General features: G+C 40.9%; 1 protein-coding gene across 3 annotated transcripts in view; it reads left to right on the top strand.

Moving 5' to 3' along the window:
* The window catches only part of pitpnm3 (PITPNM family member 3), a 122,329-nt gene that overhangs the window by 13,622 nt on the left and 80,742 nt on the right, over positions 1-27,965 (top strand). For all 3 annotated transcript variants that reach the window (XM_049577168.1, XM_049577170.1, XM_049577167.1), the window contains exon 3: positions 11,280-11,372. In XM_049577168.1, the coding sequence (XP_049433125.1) occupies positions 11,280-11,372 (93 nt within the window). The remainder of the gene's footprint in view (positions 1-11,279; positions 11,373-27,965) is intronic.

Here is a 27,965-nt window from a genome sequence, read left to right as displayed (position 1 = left end):
GACCTGGCCTCCACAGTCACCGGACCTGAACCCAATCGAGATGGTTTGGGGTGAGCTGGACCGCAGAGTGAAGGCAAAGGGGCCAACAAGTGCTAAACACCTCTGGGAACTCCTTCAAGACTGTTGGAAAACCATTTCAGGTGACTACCTCTTGAAGCTCATGGAGAGAATGCCAAGAGTGTGCAAAGCAGTAATCAGAGCAAAGGGTGGCTATTTTGAAGAAACTAGAATATAAAACATGTTTTCAGTTATTTCACCTTTTTTTGTTAAGTACACAACTCCACATGTGTTCATTCATAGTTTTGATGCCTTCAGTGAGAATCTACAATGTAAATAGTCATGAAAATAAAGAAAACGCATTGAATGAGAAGGTGTGTCCAAACTTTTGGCCTGTACTGTATATCCTGTGAGATTTGTAGAAATGATACCCTTCTGTGAAAGCTTCCTGCAAGATGAATGCAACTGCAATTATAGACAGCTGCATGATGAACCCCCAAATGATCAGACCCAGTATAAGTGAATCGGCGGCCCCTCTATAAACCTTAAGCATTACAGGAACACCTTTAGATAACCTCTTAAAACACACACTTTTATATACCTTTCCCTCTTTTCTTTTTTAACCTGTGTAGTTTGCTCACTGCTTTTAATGCTCCATAGCATTCAACACTTTAGCATATACTATACATAAAAGTGTGGTTTGAATACTCATTCTCCTCATAGCTGGAGGCAGATGTGCAGTCCAAGATATCTCCTTAGTACGATTTTTATCAGAGTAGTTGAGGCAAATATATGTAATAGGGAAGATAGAAAGATGAATGAGTTCAATTATAAATTTTTCAGGAGCTGCAGTTGTGCTATTTCTTACTCATCTCCCAGAGTTACCAGCCTGAATCCATAACTTGACGGCGTCTTCAACAGCTGCATTCCAATAGAAAAATTTCCCTTTATATTACAGCCCTAAAGGTTAATATGTCTGTATTGAATTTCTTGTAAATCATATGTATCTCGTCCTGTGCAAATTACATGGAGAATCAATGGAAAATCCCATATGGATGAATAAATTATAGGGTTTATTTGAGGAGAATAATCCAAGTCAGAGAGGAAGATTTCCTCCCGCTGTGAAATATCGTATGAGTCATACAGGATAAAAGATGTTTATATTCACTTTTAAAAAACTCAATTTTGCTTTTTCATTCATAAATACAGACACACCTGTGGCAAATCATCACCACAGGTATAGATGGATATTGACTGGAAAAATGGAAAACCAAGATGAGACTCTTTTATCACCTTTACCCATGAAAATATAATATATGGTAGAACACTGACAGATTTCCATGAAATAACCTAAAAAGTAATACACATAGATTCTTCTAACAGCAGCTGTGCGGACTGTGTGTTTGTAATACAAGACCGGGGAAGTTTTGGTAAAGTATTTTTTACCGTTTCTGTCGTTTATAGCTGAAATGTCAACTCAAAAGCCTCCACACCCACATGTTAACTATTCAAAGGAACTAAGCCTGGTGAGTCCTGAATGTAGGTGTACTTTAGACTAGAGCTGTAAAAGTGAAGTGTGTAGGATTCAAGGTGATATACTGACAGAAATGGTACATAATCATTATGTTATCTTTAGTGAATAGTTACCTGAAAATAAGGCCATATCCACACGAAGACGGAACCAATTTCGTTTTTTAAAAGTTTTCCATAAACATGGAATCATCTCAAGATATGTGTCCGTAAACATGAAGCCACTGAAAACGCTGTAGTATATATGCAAGGCCTGTAAGTGGCACTGCAACGCTGCGCATAAAGCTTGTGCGATGTAAACAAACACGAAGAACAAGATGGCGGAAAATACAAATGCCAGAGGAGCCCACTTTGTATGGACTGATGACGAGGTAGAGCTGCTACTTAGGGTCATACTTGTTTACAAAACTACAAAACTGCAGGAGAATGTTGACTAGCGCATGCAGATTAAGGGAGAGGCGGGGTTATGGCGTCATCGTTTCAGAAAAGAGGTGTACTGTGTTGTAAATACGGAAACGCGAAAGTGGTGTCTCCAGATTTTTTCACTCTGGGACCCGGTTTCAAAAGTTGGCGTAATTGGGCTCCTAAAATGCTGGTTCCGTGTTTACGAAAGGTCTATACGATAAAAAACCTTTGCGGATACACCTAATTTTGTCTCTGTGTGGACATGGCCTAAGAATTGTTGTGTTTTCCTTCCCTTAGAATGAGCCTTTCTAGCTACTTAGGGAGGAGGTCCTCATCCACGGAGTTCGCCATGTTGCACTACTATGTTTCTACAGTAGCCCAGAACTGACAAACCAAACACTGGTTCTAGATAGGGCCATTCATATTTTCATGTTTGTCACCATAGGTAGCAGCCCCTCCACAAAGAGCCAAACTGGATAAACATTGGATTTTAACATGAAACTGCTTTATTCAGTGTTTATATCGGTTTAAATCACTGGACCTGTTTGTTTTGGAGAGGACGAGACCTCTGCAGATAATTCAGCTCTTGGTAAAAGCCTCCTGAACGCCTGGATCTAAAGTTATCAGATTGAAATATAAGCACACATTAGTAGGTGCTGGACCTCTGCAGAAAATTCGGCTCATGATAAAAACCTCCTGAGCAATGAACACTGAAGGAATCCTAACTCGGAGTTCATGCTTGGTACACGTGAGAAGTTTCAGCTGTTTGCAATCTGCAGTCCACATTGCCAGATTCCATTAAATCCTATGCACTGCTACTTCAAATTAAAAAGATACCTATGTACAGTACATTATATAGCAAAAAGGTTCTTTGCCTGAAGTATGCCTTTTTACCAAATAGCATTTATCTGGACTACGCTCACAGTCTGCTGTAGCAGACAAAGAAAATTCTAAGCCATCTATCCTACTCCTACATTAAAAGTCAAACATTTGACCCAGTGTCCTTTGACAAATTAAATCTCAACACTACCACCTCACACATGTGAAGCACTGCAGCCGTATTTGTGTGTGTGTGTGTGTGTGTGTGTGTGTGTGTGTGTGTGTGTGGTAAAGTTGGGGATTCATACCTGTATGCGAAGGACAGATAGAGGGGGTATAACCTGTGACTGTGATGGAGCTGCTCCAGTAATGGATGCTGTCAGCCCAGCGTTTCAACCGGCTGCAGGCCTCTGTGTAAACACTGCTGGAAGTGGATAATGGAAAGAAAGAGATGAAAGAAGGATGAGATGAATCACAAGCAACCTTGTGTTGTCTTGCTCTGAGGTAAAGCTTTTTAGATACTTGCACACAGATTTTTATTTATTTATTTATGTTTTTAACACAGCCCAGTGAATTGCCGGGTTCTCTCCTTGTTAGTTTAGTTGCACATTTAGGTTCAAAAGACAAGCTGTTATGGTTTTGCATGCTTTAATTTTGCACACCAAAGCAATTTGAGCAAAGTAGCTGATGAATCACCAAACGCTGTTCTTGGTAGGTGATTCTGTTGAACACTGTGAAACTGAATTTAATCATGTCTCATAAGTGAGAAGGACTGGAACATCCTAACATCTATTTTATAAATTACAGACTGGTATTCTTGTTGATACTTTGCTAATTATTGTTCTTGTTAATGCAGCACAAAACATTTCCCTGACAGATTATATCACTGAGGGTTGAAAAAGCATGAAACTTGACCACACTAATACTTGAGTGGGAAAGCTCCATTTTATGTCTCGGTGTGTAATTATACCAAAGTTCATGAAAACACAAACAAATATTGATGCTTCACATCAGCCAAAGTCCAATTGTTCAACATAATTATAACCATTGTTTTGAGGAATACAGTACTAAATGGTCATGTCTGGGAGCATTAAACTCTTTCATCAGACCAGACACTGCTTTTTTTTTAATAATAGCATGCAAACTGTCAGTTCGAGACATTTTTTCAGTGCCTTTTCTTCTAGATTATAATTAGTCAAACTCACTCAAACAAGACTAATATGTCTAATGTGTTTATGGACTAAAACGAGAAGTGTAAGGTTTAAAGATTTGGGTGAAACTCAACATGACTTTCAATTCCAGAACTTAAAGGTCCAGCATGTAGGATTTAGGACATCTATTGGCAGGAATGGAATATTATATCCATAACTGTGCTTTGATTAGTTTATAACCACTTGGAACTAAAAATCATTGTGTTTTCACTTTCGTAGAATGACCTGTTGCTATCTACATATGGAGTGGGTCCTACTTCATGCAGTCCGCCATGTTTCTGCAGTAGCCCAGAATGGACAAACACTCACTCTAGATAGGGCCATTGGAGTTTTTGAGTTGGTCATCATAGTTCTCCTACATGCTTGGCACATGGAAGAAGTTTCAGTTCTTCAACCTCACCGCTAGATGGCACTAATTCCAATACATTTGACCTTTAAATTGTCTGGAAAAAATGAAGGCTATTCTCGTCTCTACCATCCATCCCATATAACATGGATGTAGCATATGCCTCATATGTAACATTGGATTTTTGTCCAGTCTGACATACTGAAAGTCAGTTGAATGGACTGCCCTAAAATTTCATACAAACATTCATGGTCGCCAGAGGATTGATCCCACTGACTTTGGTAATCCCCTGACTTTTTCACTAGCACCATCATCAGGTCAAATTTTTATTTGTCCAGTACTTTGGTCTGTGACCAAACGCCTGTCAAACTAATGACATTCCCTGCCTCAGCTGTACTTTGTGTTCAGTGCTAAGTAGCAAATGTTATCATGTGCTAATGCGCAAAACCAAGATGTCGAACACGATAGACAGTGAACCTGCTTAACATCAGCATGCTAGCACTCATTTTGAGCCTGTTAGCATGTTGGTGTTAGCCTTTAGTTCAAAGCAAATGGACAGCCTCACAGAGCTGCTAGTATGGTTGTAAACTCTTAGTTGTCTGGTTCTTTGCATTGGCTTGAGATCTAATCCTGCACATCCAATATTAACATACACATAGTGTTTTGACATGATAATTTGTAAGTGTGACTTTGTGGAATATTTATTGACACAGTGTAATTTCTTCCAGTTTGTTTTAAAACAAGCAGGTTCAGCCTTTTACTCCGAGCTTTCATTTTGGTAGTGTTGTTAATTATTAAACACCATGTACATTACTAAACCAATCACACCTAAATTACTTTGGACAACAAGCCAATTACAACAATACTGATTTGCACTATGCTGCGTAGTAAAATCAAACCATAAGCCTTGTTCTCATAAAGATTGAGATACAAACATAAAGGTGCCCTCTCCTCTCACCAACTGAATCAACATGACAATTCGCAGTCATTATCTAGTAGATGTAAAAAAATATGGACGTATTCTCACTATTGACAAATTGTTCTGGTCTCTTTTCCTGGCTTCAAGCAGGACTGTCGGCTCAGATTGGCACTCCTGCTGGTTGTCTGATCATAATCTGTCCTTCTTGCAAGCATTCACACAGTATCTGTGGAAATATAGTGTTCTGTAATGCCCTGCAGGGAGCCACAGCAATCATTTCCATTACCCAGTGGGGGAGGCATCGCTTGGTGATAGGTGCTCCGGTGTAAGGCTTCAGCCACACAAGCAATTGGTTCCATTTTTTAAACCTCCTAAGACAGTCAAAGCACATGTACGGCGCCAGGAGTAAACTGAGTGCACAAACATCCACAGCACACGGTTCCAGCAGTGGTTGAATTAAATAAGAACAGTACTTAAAGATTACTTGAAGGGTCTCATAAGGTGACTGGCAGTGTATCCACTCAACAAATCAATGATGGAGAAAGCTGTCTGGTAGTTGTTTAGGGCAGCAGCTGGCTTGGGATAGCTGAAGCGGGAGTGTTTTTATTTTTCAAAGTAGTTCTTTTCTTGTGCTCATGCTGTGCGCTCCATCAGCTCCTCTTCCGCACTCGATGTATGCTTTCTCTGCACAAGAGCTCTCAACACTGTGCCACACAGGGACCCCTCTGGGGGACAATAGTTTTGTCCACTATACGCTGTATAATCAATAATGCCAAAAGTGTCATCATGCAAGATAGTTTTACCATTTCATCACACTTAAAATTAGTATTGGTTTTAGTCTGCGCTGTCTCGTTTTAATTAATTTCCTGACATGATCAGGATAGCAATATATGGATCAGGGTTCCTACAGCGTAATGCAAGTTAAACTGAAGACTTCTTAAGATTTCTTTCATGCCACTTGGAAAAAAAAAGACAAAAAAATCCTGACATCAGATACTTAGGGTAAGGGAAAATTTTGTCCAAATGTTTATTGTAACCGTAAACATGACTTTTTTGTCTTGTGATAGAGACGAGGGCAGAACAGAACTGGGAAATACCTGCTGTTTGTTTGGCATGTTTCTGGAGTGTATCTCACTCTGCATGTGGGATTCCGATGCCGTGATTCCCTTCGTGAGTTTGAAAATCTTTTTGCACAAAATACATCGAGCCTCGAATTTATTTATTTAACCTTTATGTAACCAGAAAAAAAATCTCTATTTCAAGAGTGTCCCGGCCAAGACAGGCAGCAACATAAGTTACAGACAGACGACAGAACAAAAATACAGAATAAAAAAAAGTATGTTAATATACTAGAAATGAACCTTTAAACGGCAGCTACACATGATTACAAGCTAAGACACACTGTGACATCGGCATATAGAAGACTCTGTACAAAAATCCTGCAACAGTGCTTTGAAACAGCCGAGAGGAACCAATGAGTGCAACTCAGAAGATTCCACATATAAGGAGCTGCATACATAAATGCTCGGTAACCAAACTCTGTATGTATCCTCAGTACAGACAATAAAAACATGTTTTGTGAATGAGCATAGAGCAAGAGCATAGCCATTTTCAATTTTCTGCTTAATGTATACACATAATTATGCTGGAGGAAGGCCAAGAATAGCTTTGTAAACGAGAGCGCCAATGAAAAAGTCTAAGAAATTGTAAGAAGAGCCAGCCAACATGAGCATACAGGATACAGTGATGAGTTAGTGTCTTACAGTTGGTAATAAATCTCAATGCACTATGGTGCACAGAATCTAAAGCTTGCAAACATTGGGTGGGTGAATGCATTGCTTTGTACCGGTTTCAGCCAGGCCATGACATCTAAGTTAAGTAGTCAGTTTTCATTCAAATTTTCACTTCCTCATATTGTCCAGGGTACAGTGACAGTGGATCCTCTGCTCTGAGAACCATGGCCAGGCACATGAGTGTTTTTGGTTCCACTATCCTGATCTACATGACATTACAGTAAGAGGCATCTGGGAACATTTTCCAAATAATAATAAATACATATGACTAATCATTTTGAGATTTTACAATGTGATGTCAGAAAAAAAATAATTCATAAAATCATACTTCCCACATTTTAACATTTTTAAGACTTTTCAAAGATTGATATAAGACATGTAAATACAAATTAAGGCCTTATTTTTAAATTAATGAATTAAATGTCTCTTAATAGTTTTTAAGGATCCACAGGAACCCTGATGGATACTTAATCTGTTTACGCATCTCTTCTCAAGTGACTTCTTTCCAGCAGATCATGGCTGGTGTAGGCTGTGATGAATGTGATGGCCTTTTAGACACATACCCCCTTCAATGCATCATAACTTTGTGAGCTTGCATCAAAAAGAACAATGATGTGGGTAGTTTTGTTGCCATGCCACAAAGTTGTTCAAATAAGTATTTTGAAAAATTACACATTTACGTCTAGTTGTTTTCTTGGTTATGACTCACGTACTACTATTATTTCCTTAAAATATGACAATGTTGAGCCTCTGGTACTATAATTTAACATTTCCCATCTGGCAAAGCTGCTGCTCGTCCATGCCTCCTCAGGATGACGCTCTCAAATCCTCAGACAGTCAAGTAGAAAGCACAGAGGAGAGTGACAGGTCTGATATTAGATGCGGAATACAAAGCAAAAATTTGCAGCCGCACAAGTTTGTGTTTCGCTTCTTGCATACATGAGTATTTCCAGCTAAATAGCTTACAGCCTACAGTAGCAATAACCCAGCATTACTTCCAAGGCCATTGTCATTTAATACTATATTACTGTGTGGGTTTACAAGTAGCCCAATGTAAGAAAAAACAAGCATGACTAGCACGTCCATTGTGTTTTTTACGACTGTGTGAGAGACAGCCCTGGATGCTATTTGTAGGATAATGTTGCCTCATTGTGTACTTCATGCTGAGTGTGTATTAATGTCTTCACTTGAAAGCATGAAACATAAATGAGCAGCTGGATGAGTACCACAGGCAGCTTGTTTGAGATCACTCCAACACCACTGACACACTTACAACATAACAAAATAACGTGCAGTCCTCACCTGTGGTAGTTACTGTACCGTCATCCAGGTCAAGAGTTTGCTGAGGATTTCAGATGTATTTATAGCTCCTGTTGCCATTTTGTTTAAGTGGGAAGAGAGTGTTTTCTGGAAAATAGTAATTATCTCGATGTTTTGTGCAGTAATTATTTATTTTACCGTGAGAGCAGAGAGTGTAATTAGGCCAAATTGTCTTGTGTGTACATGGTAGTTTAGCTGACACAAATTAGGATGCAGAGGTGGTATATAAGAAATGGATGTGTAAGGTGCAGGGAAAATGTTGCTTCGGCTGTTCAGTGGTGCTGCTGCTGTTGATGCACAGTAAATTCTCACACAAGGATTGAATTAATCCTCGTCTGAGCCTCCTCACACATCGTCCAGTATAGCCAAGATGACAGGGTTAAAGGCTCTGCGGAGGTTCAGGGATCCTGGAGAGCGATTTGCTGAAGGTCAGAGTTTCTGCTGCAATTTAAAGGTTGTAGAGAGAGCGTCATCTTTTTCCTAACTTGGCTGGCATATTGACTATTTATATCAAGGGTTTAAGTGCTCATAAAGTTGTCACAAGAGTTTTTCTTTATTTCTAAATGACACATTAACAGGATGTCAGCTGCAAACATCAGGGGAGGATGTCACTGCCCTCAAGATTCTTCATGGTTTCCTGACAGCAATGTAAAATGATATAAAGGCTGTTTACACAGTGATGTTACATGTTTCTCCTCCACCTTGGAGCGCAAACATGGTCGGCATGTGTGAGAAATATTCAAACAGGAATAATGAATTGATGTAGTTAAGCAGCTGCAGTGGAATACAAGTGTTGCCAGTGTTGTGCTGTCATTACATTGAAATTGTTCCCAATTGCAACATTGCTGGAGAGAATGAACAACATACACATTTTATTGTAAAACCTCTGGGGAAGAGTTTGTTAGTGATATCATTTTGAAATGCGGAAAAGCCATTTCATTACATTATGGGCATCAAAACAGACCAGTCCCTGCAGATCTGAGAGACCTTCCTGGCTCCTAGACAATAAGCAGAGCCTTGAAGCCAGTTCTGTACTTTTCTAAGTCTTGCTTGGACACAAAGTTTCTCACTTTAGCTATGTTTCTGAGATACCAGAATGTGAATGTTGTCACAGCTTTAATGTGGCCACTGACATTAAAATCGTCATCAATGATTACACCAAGGTTTTTGATGTGGTTGTTAGTTTTTAGTCCTCTGGAATTAAAATAAGCACAAATGCTTCAAAATGACCAAAAGATGACATGTTTGCTTGCCATAGCATGTGCTCCATCCCTGCCGAGCCCTCTGATTCCATCCGCACAGTGTACTGGTGTCGGATGGTGGGTCGCTGCTGCTGCTCACTGTATGTGCTTATGCCCCCCCATCATATGTTAAGAAGCTACAAATTATATTCAGCCACAAAGTAGGCCTGAAAAGGTGGAAACCAGAACAGAAGCACAGAGATTGTTGCATAGAGATGATACGCCATCTCATCTAGTTACATTGGTGTGAACCTGCAGGTTTTTAGAACGCATTGCAAGGAATTGCCTGTTTCAACTCGCCTCATCTTGGATCTTGGGTCTGAACTGGGCTTAAACGTTCCATTTTGGTTTCCAAAGAGAATAATTTCAGGCTTATCTTTGTTCAGTTGAAGAATATTTTGTTGCATTTCATCATTTACCTTCTCAAGGCATAAACAAAGCAAGTCTAAAGGACCACAGTCATTTGGTGAGATTGTAGATAGATTTGCATGTCATCTGCATAGCTGTGATAAGCAGAGTTATAATCTTGGAGACCGACCAAGAGGGGGCATGTACAGACTGATCACTATTTGAAAAGTGATGGGTGGAACCTTTTCAACATCTCCTGCAGCACAGAGAAAATAATTTTATACATGCAAAATATTAAGCAAACTATCTTTCTCTGGTGCATCCACACAGGTGTACAGTATACATCAGAATAAATTGTTTCCTGGGGTATCTTGTATCTAATGGCAAGCAGGTAAATGTAGTGGATTTGAATGGTGTCATTTGGGTCTTTTTATTAAACACGGGCTAGTTCCCATGATTTATATGAGGTATAATGTAGCAGTTTTCACCATATTCATAAGCGGTCCGTGAATGATTTCATAATGAAATTGATGAATTGTGTTTTTACTGTAAAGTCAGGAACGCTGCAATGGATCCAGACTATGGGAAAACAAATTTCAACATTTGACCCAGGTTCAGTACATCATCACAGTGCAGCAGTGCGTAGAGGAGGAGTTACTAGAGGCTTAACAAAATTGCTGTCCCGAAGAGGAAGAATTGCATGAACTGCATTAAAAGAGTAAAACACTGCTTTTAAGCCTGGTGTGTAATTACTTTTACTGAAAGACATTTTAACCCTGACACAGTTCAGCAGAACTGTTGTATTTAATCTGATATTTAACTACAGCATCAGTATTTAGTTAATATATACCAACCTCAGCAGAGTGGGCTTTGTGTTTTGTCAGTTTCTCCCGACTCTGTTACAGCCACTTTCTGCTTCAAAGATTTTTGAGAATTCATTTGCTCTACTCTGTTGTTTGCAGTGGTTTTATATCTGGGTACTTGAGGGTGAATATTGTCAACAAATGGAAAGTGCTCTAAATCCCTTTTTATCCCTGCTCTTGTATCAGAAGGTCATAAAAAACTGCCTGGCTTCCTTGCTGAGACACTTGTGTGCTGTGACACTGCTCAAAGGAAAGTCCATTTGGATCTTTTCACCTGGTGTGGCACTCAAAAGGCCATCCATTCCCACATGGGGCATTTACGCTTTACTTTTCACTCTGAATTTTTAGAGCTATCAACCGAAAGGCTAAAGAATTGTCAGATTTGTCTGTCCTCGAGTTCTGTGATTAATGGCATGACCCTGCCTGTCATCCTTCCCGTCTAAAATCAGAATTTTGAATTGTCTTATTTTCTTGTTCTAACCTGCAGGATCACGAAAGCACAGCGCCTCTCATTGGTGTCTGCAGAACATTGCTCAAGAATCAGTCGACAGCTCAGATGAGGAGTTCTTTGATGCCAGAGGTTAGTATTACATTTCGTTTCCCCAATTTATCCTGTCTTCACCTTGCACTTTTTCTGTCTCTCCAACAGTAGTAGACTCAGAAATGGTCTGGACTTCTGTATGAGCATTTTAACAGACCCTTTTCCATCAAGTGTGCATGCTTTTGACTTTTACAGCCCTTTTTCCACCACTGGAACTGAATGTAATGTAACATGTAGTCATTGTCGTGGGTTCTGCTCCTGTTTCCAAGTTTCTTAATCTCCATTTTGGCACTGCTGAGAGGGTGATAAGATACTTTTGGAGGTTGCCAACAGTGCTACAGATTGTGACTGGCCAAGCGGACAACAACAAGCCCACTAGTAATCACTAGTCAGTGGTTAGAAACAAGAAACAAGCTTAATAATATCAGTGTCACTGCATGGACCATGTTTACATGCACAAAATATTCTATTTTTTTGCCCTTCATAACAAAAAGACAATATTTCTACCAAGCTGTTAACAATAATAATAAAAATGAATATTTCACTAATATTCCTGTTAACATGCAGCCGTTCACACAGCCTTCCTCTTTTATTCCTTTGACCACCTTCTTGAAAAGGTCTGCGTTGCAAACTTTGCACATGTCCAAAAACCTGTTGATAGCCAAGTCTTCAACAGTGTTTAAGAATAGGTGTGTTTCACCTTCAACTGGAAATGTAGGCTTTTCTTTTGGGCATGCATCTCTACCCCACAGCCTCGCAAACTGTTGGTGAGTTGATGTGTGTATGACACATCCATGGCAACCCGCAGAACAAGCAAGAGGCCATGTGCAGCAATCTGTGGAAAAACCTACAGCTGAGACACATTTTCCAATGTGCTGTATACATGTCCACAGAATGCTCCTAAAACCTAAATATTACCATCATATCCGACATGTCTTACCTGGAAAATGCTACGCAACAGCTTCCCATGCTGAGCGTGCAAGGATGCTTCTCCGACTGTGAAGCACAACATAGAGGGTCACGTTATTAAATAACCTAAAGTTTTGTGGGCACTATATACTGCGATTTGTGTGTGTGTGTGTTTGTGAGCTGCTAGGTTGCTCACCTGGCAACTGCAACTCCGCAGCTACTTCCTTCCATGCTTTGTCCTTCGTTACGCCATCATGGTAAGAGCTGTAGGACACATCATACAGGCAAGGCTTCTGCTGCCACACCGCCACAAGGTTTTCCTCTTTGCTGGAATCCCACACATTTCTTTGAGTGCGATTTCCCTCCATGGCGAGCTGCTATGTGTCTGTTGTTTGGGTTTAGCGCCAGTGTGCCATTTCATGCTGCGTTTCAGCTGGCTGGTTAGTAGACGTAGGTCGTAACAGCAGTCACACAGTGAGAAGGTCATCCCAAATATCTGACACTGTCAGAATTTCATCCCAGGCTGTCTTTGTCTCGCAAGACGGTGAAAACCATGACAGCCGTGACAACAGCCATCCTTGAACCTCTCTCACAGTGCAACGAAGGACCACCATTATAGAGCCACAACCAAAGATATCACCGCATTTCTTTAACGTGGATCATCTTTTGTCAGGGACAGCCCAAAATCGCACAGTATATACTGGGTTTAAGACCAGGAAAAGCAGCATATAGGGATTATAAATTAGGGATTATTATTATTATTTGATGTTTTTCTTTTTTTAATTACAAATGTTTTGATTGTCCTTTATGTTCAGCACTTTGTGTTGCACTTTATGCATAAACTGTGCTATATATACGTACATAAAAGTATTCTTCTTCTTCTTCTTGTCATTATCAAAAGAGGTGCAGACTATTTTTTTGCGAGTTGACCAACTGATTAATCAGCTCATCATCTCAGTAAAAATGGAAGAGCCTCGCAAAAGTTCAGGTTACAGCTTGTAATGTTTTTGTAGTGAAAAGTGCTGTTAGTCTCTGTGGTTTTTTTAAGCTGGGGAAATGTAGGACAGCGGTACTGAAGAAACCACCAGAGCCAGAGCAATTTTCCTGCAATTTCTGTATGTTCTGATGTGGGGTTGGGTGGTATTGCTAAATGTTAGTCTGTGAGTTGCTGTTATGACTAAATTGGGTAAAATCTGACTCCAGGAGAGAATCTGGTTTCAGAACAATAGGTAACAAATAGATCCTGCATCAACTTTCATCATTTGTAATTGCTTAATACTGATTTCACTGCCCACCTTACCGCTAAAGATTCATGTAAATTTATTCAACATGTCAGACTGACCAGAAATAGACACACTTGTGAAGATATTCGACTACTAGCCTTTTCACAGTCCCAGAGGGAGTTAATCAGCGAATAAGTGGAATATTTATCGCACCAATTACCCACTACAAGTGCTTATCCCCCGAGAGACTTGATGGTAGAGATACTAATCAATTATGTGTTATTATTGTAACATGTTCTCATTTTACATTAAGCCAGTCAATAGCCAGAGGTGTGTTGAGAGTTTCTGATGTCCAACATTTGTTCCTATCACATAAAAACATGCTGGAAATGAGGCTCAGTGGGAACAGATTAGAGCCTGTCCGCTCTGCTCCATTTCCTCTTTTGCACATTTCCACAGGAAATTTTAAGTGCTGCCATATGAAGTCACATGCTTTGTCTTTGGAAATGTGATGAATATGTTTTTCATTCTCCTCTGTCATTCTCTTGCACATTTGTTTGTCTCATCTCACTCTTCCTGTCTCAATCTTTCATTCGCTTCCCTCTCTAATTTTGATTTCCCTTCACTCCCTTTCCCTTGCATAACCTGTTTGCCAAAAAAGGGACGTTCACTGCACAGACTCCCAAAAAACATGAAATATTTATCCTTATCACAGCTGTTGCCGAGCAGAACTGTGCATTGCCTGAAATTCATTTTGCGACACCAGTGTCAAGGCGCCTATCAGTTGCGAGGAATCACCAGGGGACAAGATAATGTGCATGTGTTGCATGTGAGCAGATGTACCCCATCATGCTCGCTTACACATCTGCTGCATGAGATTCTACTCTCAGCTGTGAGATATCTTTACTGAGTGTGAAGGGACAGAGATCCTCTTTTAATTAAACAGCATGGGGAGAGGCTGCACACTGGTGCATTTTGTGCCAAACAAAAGCAAAAATAAATTATCAGATTTTTGTTGTGTGTCTGGTTGTATTTCATTTAATTTAGCTCAAAATTAAAAATAGGCATAGTTTGATATTTTTGAAAGCTTGCTCATTTGCTGTTGGCTGATGTCAGGCCATCGGTGGGCATCTGCCGACCTAGTTTTTGTGGTGCGGCTCCTACTGTCGGCCATTGTCAGCTTTTTGTCCACCGCATCAGCATTTTGAATCAGTGTTGGGGACGGTGGAGTCTGTCTGTGAGAGAAATCACTGTGATTGGCAGTTCAGCTCAGTGCCGAGAGGAGAAACTGAAGTGAGGAAAGCAAACAAACTTTCAAAGAGAATAGGACATGAGGTTAAAATAAAAGTGTTATATTGGGTAAGATAATGTCTTTTACCATTGAGCTTTTTAGCAGACATGGTTCGTAATTGTTTGAGTTATTGTTCACTAGCGCACAATGAATTGACGATTGTTCTTTCAACACTGGGTTGTGCTAACTGGTTAACTAGCATCTTGAATCCGTCCTGTCAGTTTTCTTCTTTCCCTTTTTGAATGATGAACCCAGACTACAGCTGCCTGCTGGTATGAAGTTATTTCCTCTCACACAGGCGCAGATCATACATGCTAGTGTGCTGATGGCTGTGGTCTTTGTGGTGTGTTCAAGTGCATTTTTTGGCCAAAACACAGACGACGTGAGGCGACACAACAGTCTAGTTCTGTGATGTCGGTATGGTGCGTCTGGGCCACTAGATGAGAAGATTGCTAACACTCATGTTTGTACAGCCAGCAGCTGGTTATCTAAAGTCAGCATAAAGACTGAAAACTGGCAGAAACAAATTCCATCGAAAAGATCCATCAACCAGCACCTCTAAGCTTACGACTTACCATATTGTATTTCATTTCAAGTGTAAAACGGGAGTGGAGTTACAACCAGCAGAGACCCCAGGAAGTCAACACGCTCCTCCACTAAATAGTCAGGGCACAGTAGCATGATAAATGCATAAATTGTTGTTTTCACAATTTGGCTTCAGGATGCTGGTAGGTGGATTTTGTTACTTTGGACAGAGCCAGCCTGTTTCCCCGTTTCCAGTCTTTATGCTAAGCTATCCTAACTGGCTGCTGGCTGCAGCTTAATATTAAATAAACAGATGTAAAGCCCCATAACCTCAATGAACAGATCTGGCTTTTTTAGTTTGTGTTCATGTGGTGGTGGTGGCTGGGGGGAAGTTAGGTCCATGCTGAGAATTTCATGCAGTGCTTGTATTTATACCTATAAAAGTAATGCACCAATTGCAATTAGTGTAAAACCCACATAATCATGAGCCAGTGATTAGTGTATATCCCATGGAATCGGGAATGCTGTGATCATGTGACCAATGCACTGATGGAAGTAAAGAAGGAAGTAGTATAAAGACCCCAAAGTCTGTGTAAAGAGGCAGGTTGGGTTGGTGAATAGGGGAACCGACACAGGACTTTTCCTCCAGGAGACTGATGTTCGGTACCACGACAAACCAATTGAACATCATTACCGTGATAATTTTCCTGAACCTAATCTACGTAATTTAGCCGTAAGTATGTGATGTCATTCATGGGATGCTAATCTGTTAGATATCGTTCAAACTGTTATAAAAGGCTATATTGTAATTTCCAAGTGTCAGGCACTAAGTAGTGCAGACTGTGTATGTAGTAGGCCTATGCTCTACATTAGTATGCAATTGCATGAGCAGCCCATGTGGCCAATGTGAAAGTACCACTCAGTTGTTTGTTCCCATCTTCCATTTCAGGCTACTTTATATCCATCTCTACACAGCTTGTTCTTCAGGGACCAGACATATCACATCTCATTTTGCTATCATTCACTGATGCATGTGGGACTCGGTGGCAGGTCTCAGGCTGTAAAAACCTTGTAGTACCCTTTCAACTTGCATGGAAACATGGCTGTTTGACAGGGATGCTCCATTATAGAAGGAGTGACTGGAAGATGAAATACAACAAAGCTAGTTTAATTTAATAATAATCCAAAAATAAAAGACACAGGAAGAGCTGTTTGAGCTTATTTTTTCTTTATGGTTGCTATGTGGCTTCATTGTCTGAGCTGGAGGGGGGTGGTGAGTGAAGCTCAGTCCTGCAGGAAAGGCAACAGAGCAAGTTGTTCCAAACATAAACATATGCTCAGTATGAAGGATACGTTCCTTAAAAGGGAAACCAAAACAAGGTCATAGAGTGACTACAGTGAGTACAGTCACTCGCTAACTGCAAGGCTGTGGCTCTCAATCTTAGCTGCATGCTGCTGGTCTGGTACAGACGCTTTATTTCTGCCAGGCTGGATATATGTTTTCTTTAGCCGAAAGCAATTTCAGCCTTTTATAGAAAAGCAGAGAGAAACTGAAGGAATTACATTGAAGAGTGACTGAGGGGGTGTTTGTCATATTATGGGCCTACCACTCAAAGCGTCACAATAAGCTTGGGGGAGTTTTGTTTATGTGGTTATGATGAATGCTTTCATCTGCACTGTGTAACCCAGTGGACCCAGAGAAACCATGGAAATATATGAAGACTTTCAGGGATTTGCTCAGTTTTCTGCTAAACAGATAAGCCCTGACATTGTTGCTGTGTGTGTGTGTGTGTTTTATATAGTTTTTTGGGATCATTTTTCTTGCTCATGCAATGCTCCTGTATAGATTATTTCTGTTAATGTAATCACTTGTCAGGAGCCTCTTGAAAACTAGATGAGGCATCTCGAGGGGCTCGTCCTGCATCCTAGAATTTGGGTTGTTTAGAAATGGCTCTGTATGTCATTTTTATGAGACACTCCAATGCACTTGGCCAGTGTCAGTGTACAGCGTACTTCTACGCTGTTGAGGAACAAAGCTCTTTGTCCATAAGTTGAAGTGCATCCTCAAGTACAAGCCACAAATATTTGACACTCTCTGCATTTTCTGTAATCCAGATGATTGGATTTCAAAGGAGACACTTACCAAATGGTTCAAGAGATGACTTCTATCCTTATTGGGTAACCTAAATAGGATGAGAATCCCATTTTTATGCATTGCTCCCCAAACTTTGGAGACTGCAGCAGGACAATAATCCAAAACATTAAAGGGGAATTTTGGTATTTTACAACCTGGACCTTATGTTCCCATGCTTTTGTGTCCAAGTGACTAATAGGAAAAACAATTTTTGAAACTGGTCCAGTATTGAGCGAGAGTGGCAGAATGGGCTACAATGTAACCATGCGCTATCAATGTATGTCCAATAAAAGTGCTTGTTTTTGCCACTGACATGCTCGGGGTGTTATTATAACTGTCTGAAGAAGAAATATAATGTTTTTATTTACCTTTCACTTGAGCCAGTCTGTTTGCTACTGTGTTTAACCAAGTCTCACACAAGGAGAAGTCTCCCTCTGAAGTCTTGTCAGTTGAGTTATTAGAGGAATACAATAAACAACAGACCAGATCAAGTTTTATTTCTCTGTGGGGATGGCCAACTTGTTGAAACTGTGGAAACCTTTAAATATCTTGGTACAGTTCTTGACTGCCAGATGAACTTCTCTGAAAACACAGATTACGTCTTTAAGAGATGTTCACAGCGACTCAGTCTCCTTAGAAGACTGAGCTGTCTTGGTGTTAGTCCACAGATTTTAGGACTTGTATATACTGCACATATTATGAGTGTTTTAACATTCCATCTTTGTACTTGGTTTTGTCACAAGTGCAAGAATAAACTAAATAGGACTGTGTCCATGGCAAGCAAAATTGTGGGAAAACCCCAAAAATCTCTGACCCACCTTGGCACTGAAAGGACAAGGAGGATGGCTTAGAGAATCTTGGCAGATAGCTCCCATCCTCTTTCCAATCAGTTTAAGATTCTGAAATCTGGGAGGCGATACAGCGTCCCTCTGGCCAAAAGTGTTTTTAAAAAGTCCTTTATTCCAAATGCCATCAGCATTCTTAACTCAACAAAGTGACCGATCCACAGATATTGACTTGAACTGCTCTACTGCTTATTTATTTTATCTTATGTGCTTTATTGTGTTTTTATTGTGCTTATGAAATGGTGCTGTTGACTTTCTAGTGCTGTGTACCTTCAGTGTTGGTGAGCCGAAGTCAATTTTCCACCTCTGGTGGACAATAAAGATTATTCTATTCTATGCTATTCTATTTCACAATGTTGTCAGACACTTATAATAACAATCTGAGCCTTTCAGTGGCAAAAACAAGCACCTTTACTTTTACACTGATGGCACACTATTCTCCTGAGTGGTTACATGGCAGCTCATTTTGCCAGATACAGCACTTTTTCTCAATACCAGACCAATTTCTAAAATTGTTGCTCCTATTAGTCACTTGACACAAAAACATGGGAGAATAGTGGCCAGGTTGAAATGTACCGATGTTACCCTTTAAGCCAAGGCAACCAAGGAGTTGTTTTATGACCACAGAAGTTTTGTTTCCTGTTTGGGCAAGTCTGTCACCTGGTCTCACTTCTTCTTCCCAAAAGTAAAAGTGGATGTAGTACAGGTCTGCTAGAGTGTCATTAGGAGAGATGCCAAGGGTCTGCTGTGGGTCAGCGACTTTAAGTCTTTTGAACTTTAGCTATTGATTGTAAAGCATTTATCATTAAATATAAAATACAGTGACTTAGGAATATGTTGAATTGTTCTGGTACCCTGAGCTGGATGATCACACCTGCATCAGCTGCAAAGTTAGGTGATTTAAAACAAAAAAGTTTTCTAGTGCTGATACAATACCTGAGTTAAGGTACTGAGTTTTCATATGTCTCAAACTTTCCCTAAATAAAAGACACAGTGTAACATGTGCAAAATTAATATTTAGAAGATGGAAAATCATTTTAAAAAGTAAAGGTTTATGTATTTATTTTTTGTTGTATTTTCTTATCTGAATATAGGGTCTACTCATAGAGGGTGTTAAGCCGTAGATTTTGCCAAGTCAAATTTCTGATTGATGATTTTGAGTTTTACAAGTAAAATTAACTTGTGACAAATCTAAGCCAGCATTAGACGCCAGCTTTAAGCTCCTGACAGTTTCCCATGCAGCACCAAACAAATATTTAGATGGCACAATATCAACAGTGAAAGTATTATTTCAAAACAAAGAAGCAGATATGAAATCCATGGACATCTGTGTGTTGTTTCTAATGAGGACTGAGACTGAGTTTAACAGTCCGTCAGCTGACGCTGTTGTTGTGTGTCAACCAGAGTTTGTATGACATGGTGTGGAGGCGACACAGATGCTGGCTGGATAGTTTGATGCTGTCATCTCTGTTGATCAACTCCTCTGACATCCGCACAGCTGCCCCTAGCAAATCCACACACACACACGCACACTCAAGATCAGTTTGTCACCTCGTCGCAGCCCCCTCTGGCTGGCCTGCAGTGATGATGAAAACAGAAGTGAAACACCGACTGCTGTCAGAGCAGAGTCCCAGACTGACGTAGAAACACACAGAAAGATCAAAGCGAAGATATGGAGTTGCTTCATGACCCGTCCACCTCCACCGTCACCTCCACTATCAAGTATAAAACGTTCATTTTCCACTGGTGGTGGGTAAAGCTCCAGTTTATCTGTAATCCAGATACTGAAGCTCTCAAATGCGCCTGTTCGAATGAAAGAACGGAGATAAGAAGACATCTGACGCTCACATAAAAAGAAGAAAAGCAAAATCCAAAGCTCTCTTTTAGAAAAAGGTTAAAATTTGTACAGTAGTGGTTCACTCAGAAAAGCTTTGTGCTCAGTGAAGAAGCCACATGCAGAAACATGGTGGAGCATCATATGTTTTACTTTGAACAAGCTGATGGAATAAAGCTTTTTTAACCACTTACCGTGAAGAGCTCCATGCATTTATTTTCTTTGATGTTGTTACTCCACAAAGGAACCTTTTACCGAATAATTTGTGCAGGCTTTAACATCACAGGCTCTCCTCAGTATTCTGTTCACATTTCAAGTCTTCACTTTGCCCACAGCACCATCGCATCTTCATCCGTTTGCTGAAAAAGCTCAGTGGGATCGAAGACTGCATTTTAAATATTTGTTTAACAAAATGCTTCAGCCAGAGAAAAATTGGCTTTGTTTTGGGCCAAGGATAACAGTCTCAGTTTTGTTTGTTTGTGAGATGTGAGGGCAGCGTTTAGATTTCTGAAGCCTTCTGTGTTTCTGTTTGAAAACTTGATTAAAACACTTAATAGAATTGGATTTCTTGATGATTCAAGCCTGTTAGTTGAATACATTCTGGTGATAAATTGTTTCAGTATGTTAAATTAGCCAATTAAAGGAACAGTGTATAAGATTTAGGGGGATTTAGAGGCATCACATGGTCGGGATTGCAGATCGCAACCAGCTGAAACTATTCCTGGTTAGGATTCCTTCAGTCTTTATTGTTCAGGAGGTTGTTACCATGAGCTGAATTATCCGGAAAGGAACACAAATGTGCACAGTGATTTACACCAGTAAAAATACTGAATAAAGCAGTTTCACGTTAAAAATCTGTGTTTGTTTGTTTTCAGAGACTGGCTGCTAGCCTAGCACCTGCTATTGTTACTCACCTTTTTCGTTTGATAACTTAAGATCCAGATGTGCAGGAGCAGAATTATCTGCAGAGGTCTCCTCCACCCTAAAAACAAATGGACCTGGTGATTTAAAGTGGTAAAAACAGAGTAAAGATGTTTCATGTTTAGAAATCGTGGGTAAGAGGAGCTACTAACCACGGTGGCCAACGCAAAAACGCAGCAGGCTCCTCCTAGAGCCAGTGTTTGTGTTTTTTTTGTCCATTCTGTGCTACTGTGGAAGTATGGCATTGCAACATGGTGATCTCTGTGTACAAGGACCTGCTCTACCGAAAACACATTGATTACTATTTTCAGGTGATTAACCAGCAAAGAAAACATACTAATAATATTTTATTCCATATCTGAAATTATAGCCCCCTAAATCCTACACAGTGCACCTATATTATATTTTCTTGCATTTTTGAAGTGCAGAATGTGCTTCATACTGTGTAATCTCATACACAATATATCTTTATAGGTGTAATGGATCATTTAATAGAGGGTTTCGGCTCTTTCACGGCTGCTCCTGACAGCGGTGAGCAGCAGCAGTGTGGGTATTTATGCAGGATTGCTTTCTCTTCCTCTTTTTACTGCATCTGAAGGATCTGATAAATTCCAGTGGGCCCACCACTTCCCTGTACATGTATTAATAAAAACGAGAGCTCATACCTCTCTTCTACTCAGCATACCGCTGGTTTCCACCTCCACCTCACAGCCCCCAGCATCGCTCAACCTGCGTTTATACCTCACACGCATGTAAAATTACACAGATTTGTGCATGAGGGTGAAAAGTCTCATTTTTCATCAGGACTGAATGTGCCTTCAGGCTGCTCAAGCGAATGCCAACTCAGTTGTCACATTGTTTATTGGTGTGCGCTGTTGACAAATTTGCTGTGTGTTAATCCAGATTTGTTATTTGATGACATGAATTTAAATAATGAGGGGAATTGACAGGCTGAGCCTGAAAGGAAATTCATGGTGTTGGCTGCTCCCACAGTTTAATGCCATAATAAATTGCCACTGGAGGTGAACTATGTTTATATGCAAGTAGGGCATCTATTTATTACAAGGCTGCTGGCTTATGATGTTGTTGTATTCCACTCCACACAGTTTGTGGATGGAAACTGGGATGACTGTGTTTTGCCTCAGTCTCTTTTGCACAACGTCTCTTTTGCACAAAAAGAGTATTTGCAAATCTGTAATGATATTTAATGTGACACCATGACACAGTAACGCCTGCCTTAAAGGGCCAGTGTGTAATATTTGGCATGGTTTATTGTCGAATCTGAATCTGAATATTCTACCCATTAATATGTTTATACAAGTGTATGATCGCTATAAAATAAAATTTGTTTGGTTTTTGTAGCCTTATAATTATGCTTTATATATATATATATATATATATATATATATATATATATGTATATATAGCAAGGGCCTTGCTTTAGAGGGGTCGCCATCTTGCGCCGCCATGTATGTACAGCAGACCGAGCAGACAATCCAGCCAGCCAGAGAATGTGTTTCGCGTATATAAATAAACCAAGGAAGACAGCGGAAGGAAGGAAGAAGGAGGAGGAAACAGCAGAGAGTGTTAGTAGTTCGTAGACAGAGAGTAGTGAAAAGTTTTTTTAGTTATAAAGTTTGCGAATGGACCACACTTACCACGCAACAGGAGAGAATGAACCTGAACCGTTATTTGCGAGGAAAAGAAGACGCAACTTCACTCCTTGTGATGCACTCTCTGCAGCGCTTTTCCTCCTGATGATATATCTCCCCAACGATGGTAGCAGTAGCACCGAATCCCATTCTGTGCAGCAAAATGGGAGCGGAGGATTCAGCCTCTCTTCTCTCCCGCTCAGCATCTAAGTTCCTCATCTGTATGCTCGGGCTCAAACAGGTATGGCTCTGGGTCTGTGTCCGCTACAAGAAACTCTTCAAAACCACGTTCAAAGTCGTCCATTGCAGCTACTATAGTCCGGAGATATTGCTAGGCTAAATAAACAGCTGAGCTCTGTTTACAGGCTACGCTGTCAGTCAGTGTGCGGGCTGGAGATTGGTGGAGCAGAGAGGGGAGGGGGTGCCCACTCGGTATGGTAAACGAGTATGTGTGTATGAAGTGTGTCTGTTACGCTAGAAGAGTCAGAGTTTGGGACGGAGTCTTTTACCCCCTGGAGTGTTACCGGAGTTTTTGGAGTGCTCAAATACACTGGCCTTTTTCCCGAACGCTACTCTGGTCTCCTGCTCGTGAGGGATTCATTACAACATCGTAACATGGTTTAGATTTCTAAATAAATATTCACCTCGTCGCTAGATATACCTACTCCTGAAAAACTCTTGTCTGCACAAGGCTTTTTGTCCCTACGAGGCCACCGTCATTTACCCGACGGGAGGGGTGAGTGAGTGAGCCCTGCAATCTAGAATTTGACCACTGATATCACTGTTTTCAACCCATTTTACACACTGGCCCTTTAAAGGAGTAATTTGACATTTTGTTAAAAAAACAACAATGTTTACCCGCTTTTTTACCCAGAGTTAGATGAGAAGAAAAATACGACTCTCATGTCTGTGCAATCAGTACATTTCAGAACCCATCAACTATTAATCTGACGAGGATAAGCTTCTGGGGCCAACGGCTAATATTTCAGGGATTCAGATGTAGCGAGTTACGGAGGTGCATTGTATTTACTGAATAAAAAAAAATTGACACCTTGATCTTGTAATTATGAGATCCTGACCTCACAATTGTTGCTAAAACACAAGATAAGACGATGAAGTGAATGATGGTGCTATTGCAATAATTCTGCTTTAACTTCCTTCTCTGTGTGAGGCACTGGGAAATATTAATGTCTTAAAAATGTGGACGGCATAAATATTGTCAACACTGCGCATCTTAAGACACCTCCTTAGCACCTTATCAAAGCCTCAATCTCTCCCAGATTTTGGATATGTTTGAGAGCTAATTTAGGCAGACATTTTACAGTTGTAGTCAACTCAGTAATCAAAAATGACGATGCAGTTGAGAGGGCAACAAACTGAATGTCTGTCCAACGCACCTGTTACGATAGCGATAGTTAGGGACCCATTTCAATATTCAGTAACTATTTTATTTTACAGCATAGTTTGGGGAAAGGTATTTGCACATCCAACTGTCTCGGGTGTAGGTGCATTGGAAAATATCACTTGAGTCTTTGAACAGAAAATTCAGCACACTGCTTTTGCTCAGCTTCACAATTATTTTACAACATAGAAATCTCAAACCACTGCCATTATAGAGGGTGGCAGCCCGTAAACATTTTTGGCTGTTCCCTTTAGGGGTCACCACAGTGAATCATCTGCCTCCATCTAACCCTTTCCTCTGCACCCTCTTCTCTCACGCCAATTGACTTCATGTCCTCTTTCACTACATCCATAAATCTCCTCTTTGGTCTTCCTCTAGGCCTCTTGCCTGGTAGTTCCAACCTCAGCATCCTTCTGCCGATATATTCACTATCCCTCCTCTGAACATGTCCAGACCATCTCAGTCTGGCTTGTCTGACTTTATCTCCAAAACAGCTAACATGAGCTGTCCCTCCGATGTACTCATTCCTGATCCTATCCATCCTTGTCACTCCCAAAGAGAACGTCAGCATCTTCATCTTTGATACCTCCAGCTCTGTCTCCTGTCTTTTCCTCAATGCCACTGTCTCTAAACCAAACCACATCGCTGTTCTCACCACCGTCTTGTACACCTTTCCTTTTAATCTTGCTGGTACTCTTCTATCACACATCCCACCTGACACCTTTCTCCACCCGTTTCAACCTGCTTGCACACATTTCTTCACCTCTTTTCCACACTCTTCGTCGCTCTGGACTGCTGAACCTCAGTATTTAAAATCCTCCACCTTCTTCATTTCTACTCCATGTAACCTCACCGTTCCACTTGGGTCCTTCTCATTCACACACATGTATTCAGTCTTGCTATGGCTAACATTAATCTCTTTCCTTTCCAGGGCATACCTCCACCTCTCTAGATTTTCCTCCGCCTGCTCCCTGCTCTCACTACAGATCACAATGTCATCTGCAAACATCATAGTCCATGGAGATTCCTGTCTAACCTCATCTGTCAACCTGTCCATCACCATAGCAAACAAGAAGGGGCTCAGAGCTGATCCTTGATGCAGCCCCACTTCCACCTTAAATGCCTCTGTCACACCTACACACACCTCACCACTGTAAAACAGCTCTCATACATGTCCTGCACCACTAACATACTTCTCTGCCACTCCAGACTTCCTCATACAATACCACAACTCCTCTCTAGGCACTCTGTCATATGCTTTCTCTAGATCTACAAAGACACAATGCAGTTCCCTCTGATGTTCTCTGTACTTCTCTGTCAACATCCTCAAAGCTATTGCTGCATCTGTAGTACTTTTTCTTGCCATGAAACCATACTGCTGCTCACAGATGCTCACTTCTGTTCTTAGTCTAGCTTCAACTACTCTTTCCCATAGCTTCTTTGTATGGCTCATCAACTTTATCCCTCTACTGCCACCTTTCCTAGACCCTTCCATACCTCCACAGGTATGTCATCAGGACCAAGTGCCTTTCCACTCTTCATCCTTTTCAATGCCCTCCTCACTTCATTCTTACTAATCTTTGCTACTTCCTTCTCCACAATGGTCACCTCTTCTACTCTTTGTTCTCTCTCATTTTCCTCATTCATCAACTCTTCAAAGTACCCTTTCCATCTTGTGGCACCTGTCAATACACTCCCATCTCTATCCTTAATCACCCTAACCTGCTGCACGTCCTTCCCACTCTATCTCTCTGCCTTGCCAACCTAAATAAATCAGTCTCTCCCTCCTTACTGTCCAACCTATCATACAAGTTGGCGTATGCCCTTTGTTTGGCCTTTGCCACCTCTACCTTCACCTTATGCTGAATCTCCCTGTACTCCTGTTTACTCTTTTCAATTCTCTCAGTGTCCCACTTCTTCTTAGCTAACCTCTTTCTCTGTATATGCTCCTGCACTTCCTCATTCTACCACCAGGCCTCCTTATCTCCTTTCCTTCCAGATGACACATCAAGTACTCTCCTACCTGTCTCTCTGATAACATTAGCTGTAGTTGTCCAGTCATTTGGGAGCACCTCCTGGCCACCCAGAGCCTGTCTCACCTCCTCCCTGAAAACCACACAACCCTCTTCCTTTTTCAGCTTCCACTTTGTCCTCTGCTCTGCCTGTGTCCTCTTCATCTTCCTCACTACCAGAGTCATCCTACACACTACCATTCTATGCTGTCTGGCTACACTCTCACATACCACGACTTTGCAGTCACTGATCTCCCTCAGATTACATCATCTACACAAGATGTAGACCACCTGTGTGCTCCTGCCTCTGCTCTTATAAGTCACCCTATGTTCCTGCCTCTTCTGGAAGAAAGTATTCACTATAGCCATTTCCATCCTTTTTGCAAAGTCTGCCACCATCTGTCCTTCTCCATTCCTATCCTGGATACCAAACCTGCCCATCACTTCCTAATCACCTTTGTTCCCTGCCCCGACATGTCCATTGAAGTCTGCACCAATCACCACTCTCTCACCTCTAGGGATATCCTGCATCACTTCATCTAACTCACTCCAGGATTTCTCATTCTCTTCTAACTCACATCCTACCTGTGGGGCATAACCATTAACAACATTGAACATCACACCTTCAGTTTCTAGCTTCAGACTCATCACCTTGTCTGACACTCTTTTCACCTCCAGAACATTCCTAACAAACACCTCCTTCAGGATAACTCCTACTCCATTTCTCTTTCCATCCACACCATGATAAAACAGCTTGAACCCTGCTCCTAAGCTTCTAGCCTTGCTATCTTTCCACCTGGTCTCCTGAACACACAGTTTATCCACCTTCCTCCACTACATCATGTCAGCCAACTCTCTAGCTTTCCCTGTTATAGTCCCGACATTCAAAGCCCTACTCTTAGTTCTAGACTCTTTCCTTTCCTTTTCTCATTCTGCCTACGGACACGCCTTCCTCCTCTCCTTTTTCGACTAACAGTAGTCCAGTTTCCACTGGCAACCCTGTAGGTCAACAGCACCGGTGGTGGCTGTTGTTTACCCAGGCCTCGACCAATCCGGTATGGAGGTCATATTCGTTATTCGCATGTTTGATTTGGCATAGGTTTACGTCGGATGCCCTACCTGACACAACCCTCTGCATTTTTCCGGGTTTGGGACCGACCCAATGAGAACACTGGCTTGTGCCCCTTGGGGTTACAAAAAATGTAGCAAATGATGGTTATGAGTGACTTATTTCCCTAGTTGTGCACATTTCAAGGTTGTGATGTCAGTGGCTTGCTCATTATGAATATATTGACATGAAACCACCTCTGATGTGTCTTTGACATGCCCTCACTTCTGTCACAGCTGTTATACAATGAGACTCTAAGATTCATAACTGTCAGGATAACTGTCTGCAATTCATCTCCTTTTTCTTGTCAGACAGCCAAGTTAAGTGCTTGAGACGGGGGGTCAGTGACTGTGCTGAGGACACTGGCCTCATCCTTTCAGTTTCCTCCACCAGTTTACTGGTAAAAAACAAAACAAACATGAAGCATTCAGACACTGATATGGACGTGGATTACTGTGGCAAGTATTGACGCTTGAAGCTTCAAAGCTTTCGGGTCAGCCATCATTTCTGCATACTCTTAGATATCTTTATATAAATGCTGATATATTTTGAATAAAACTATTAACAAGCTTAACTGCACAGACACACTTTGAGCTGCATCTTCTACATTGCAAAATTTTACCCCTCAAATACAAAAACAACACAGTCACAAGAAGTGGAAGCAGCACGAGACAGTCTTCTGTACTTCACTCACTTCTGAGCATCCTCACTGACACAGTACTTTTCTCGAGTCCTAACCTTAACTTTCAAACTAAGTCCTAATCCTCGAACAGCCT

This window comes from Epinephelus fuscoguttatus, linkage group LG5, assembly GCF_011397635.1.
Source record: "Epinephelus fuscoguttatus linkage group LG5, E.fuscoguttatus.final_Chr_v1".
Lineage (NCBI taxonomy): Eukaryota > Metazoa > Chordata > Actinopteri > Perciformes > Serranidae > Epinephelus > Epinephelus fuscoguttatus.
This window is presented reverse-complemented; position numbering and strand designations above follow the sequence as displayed.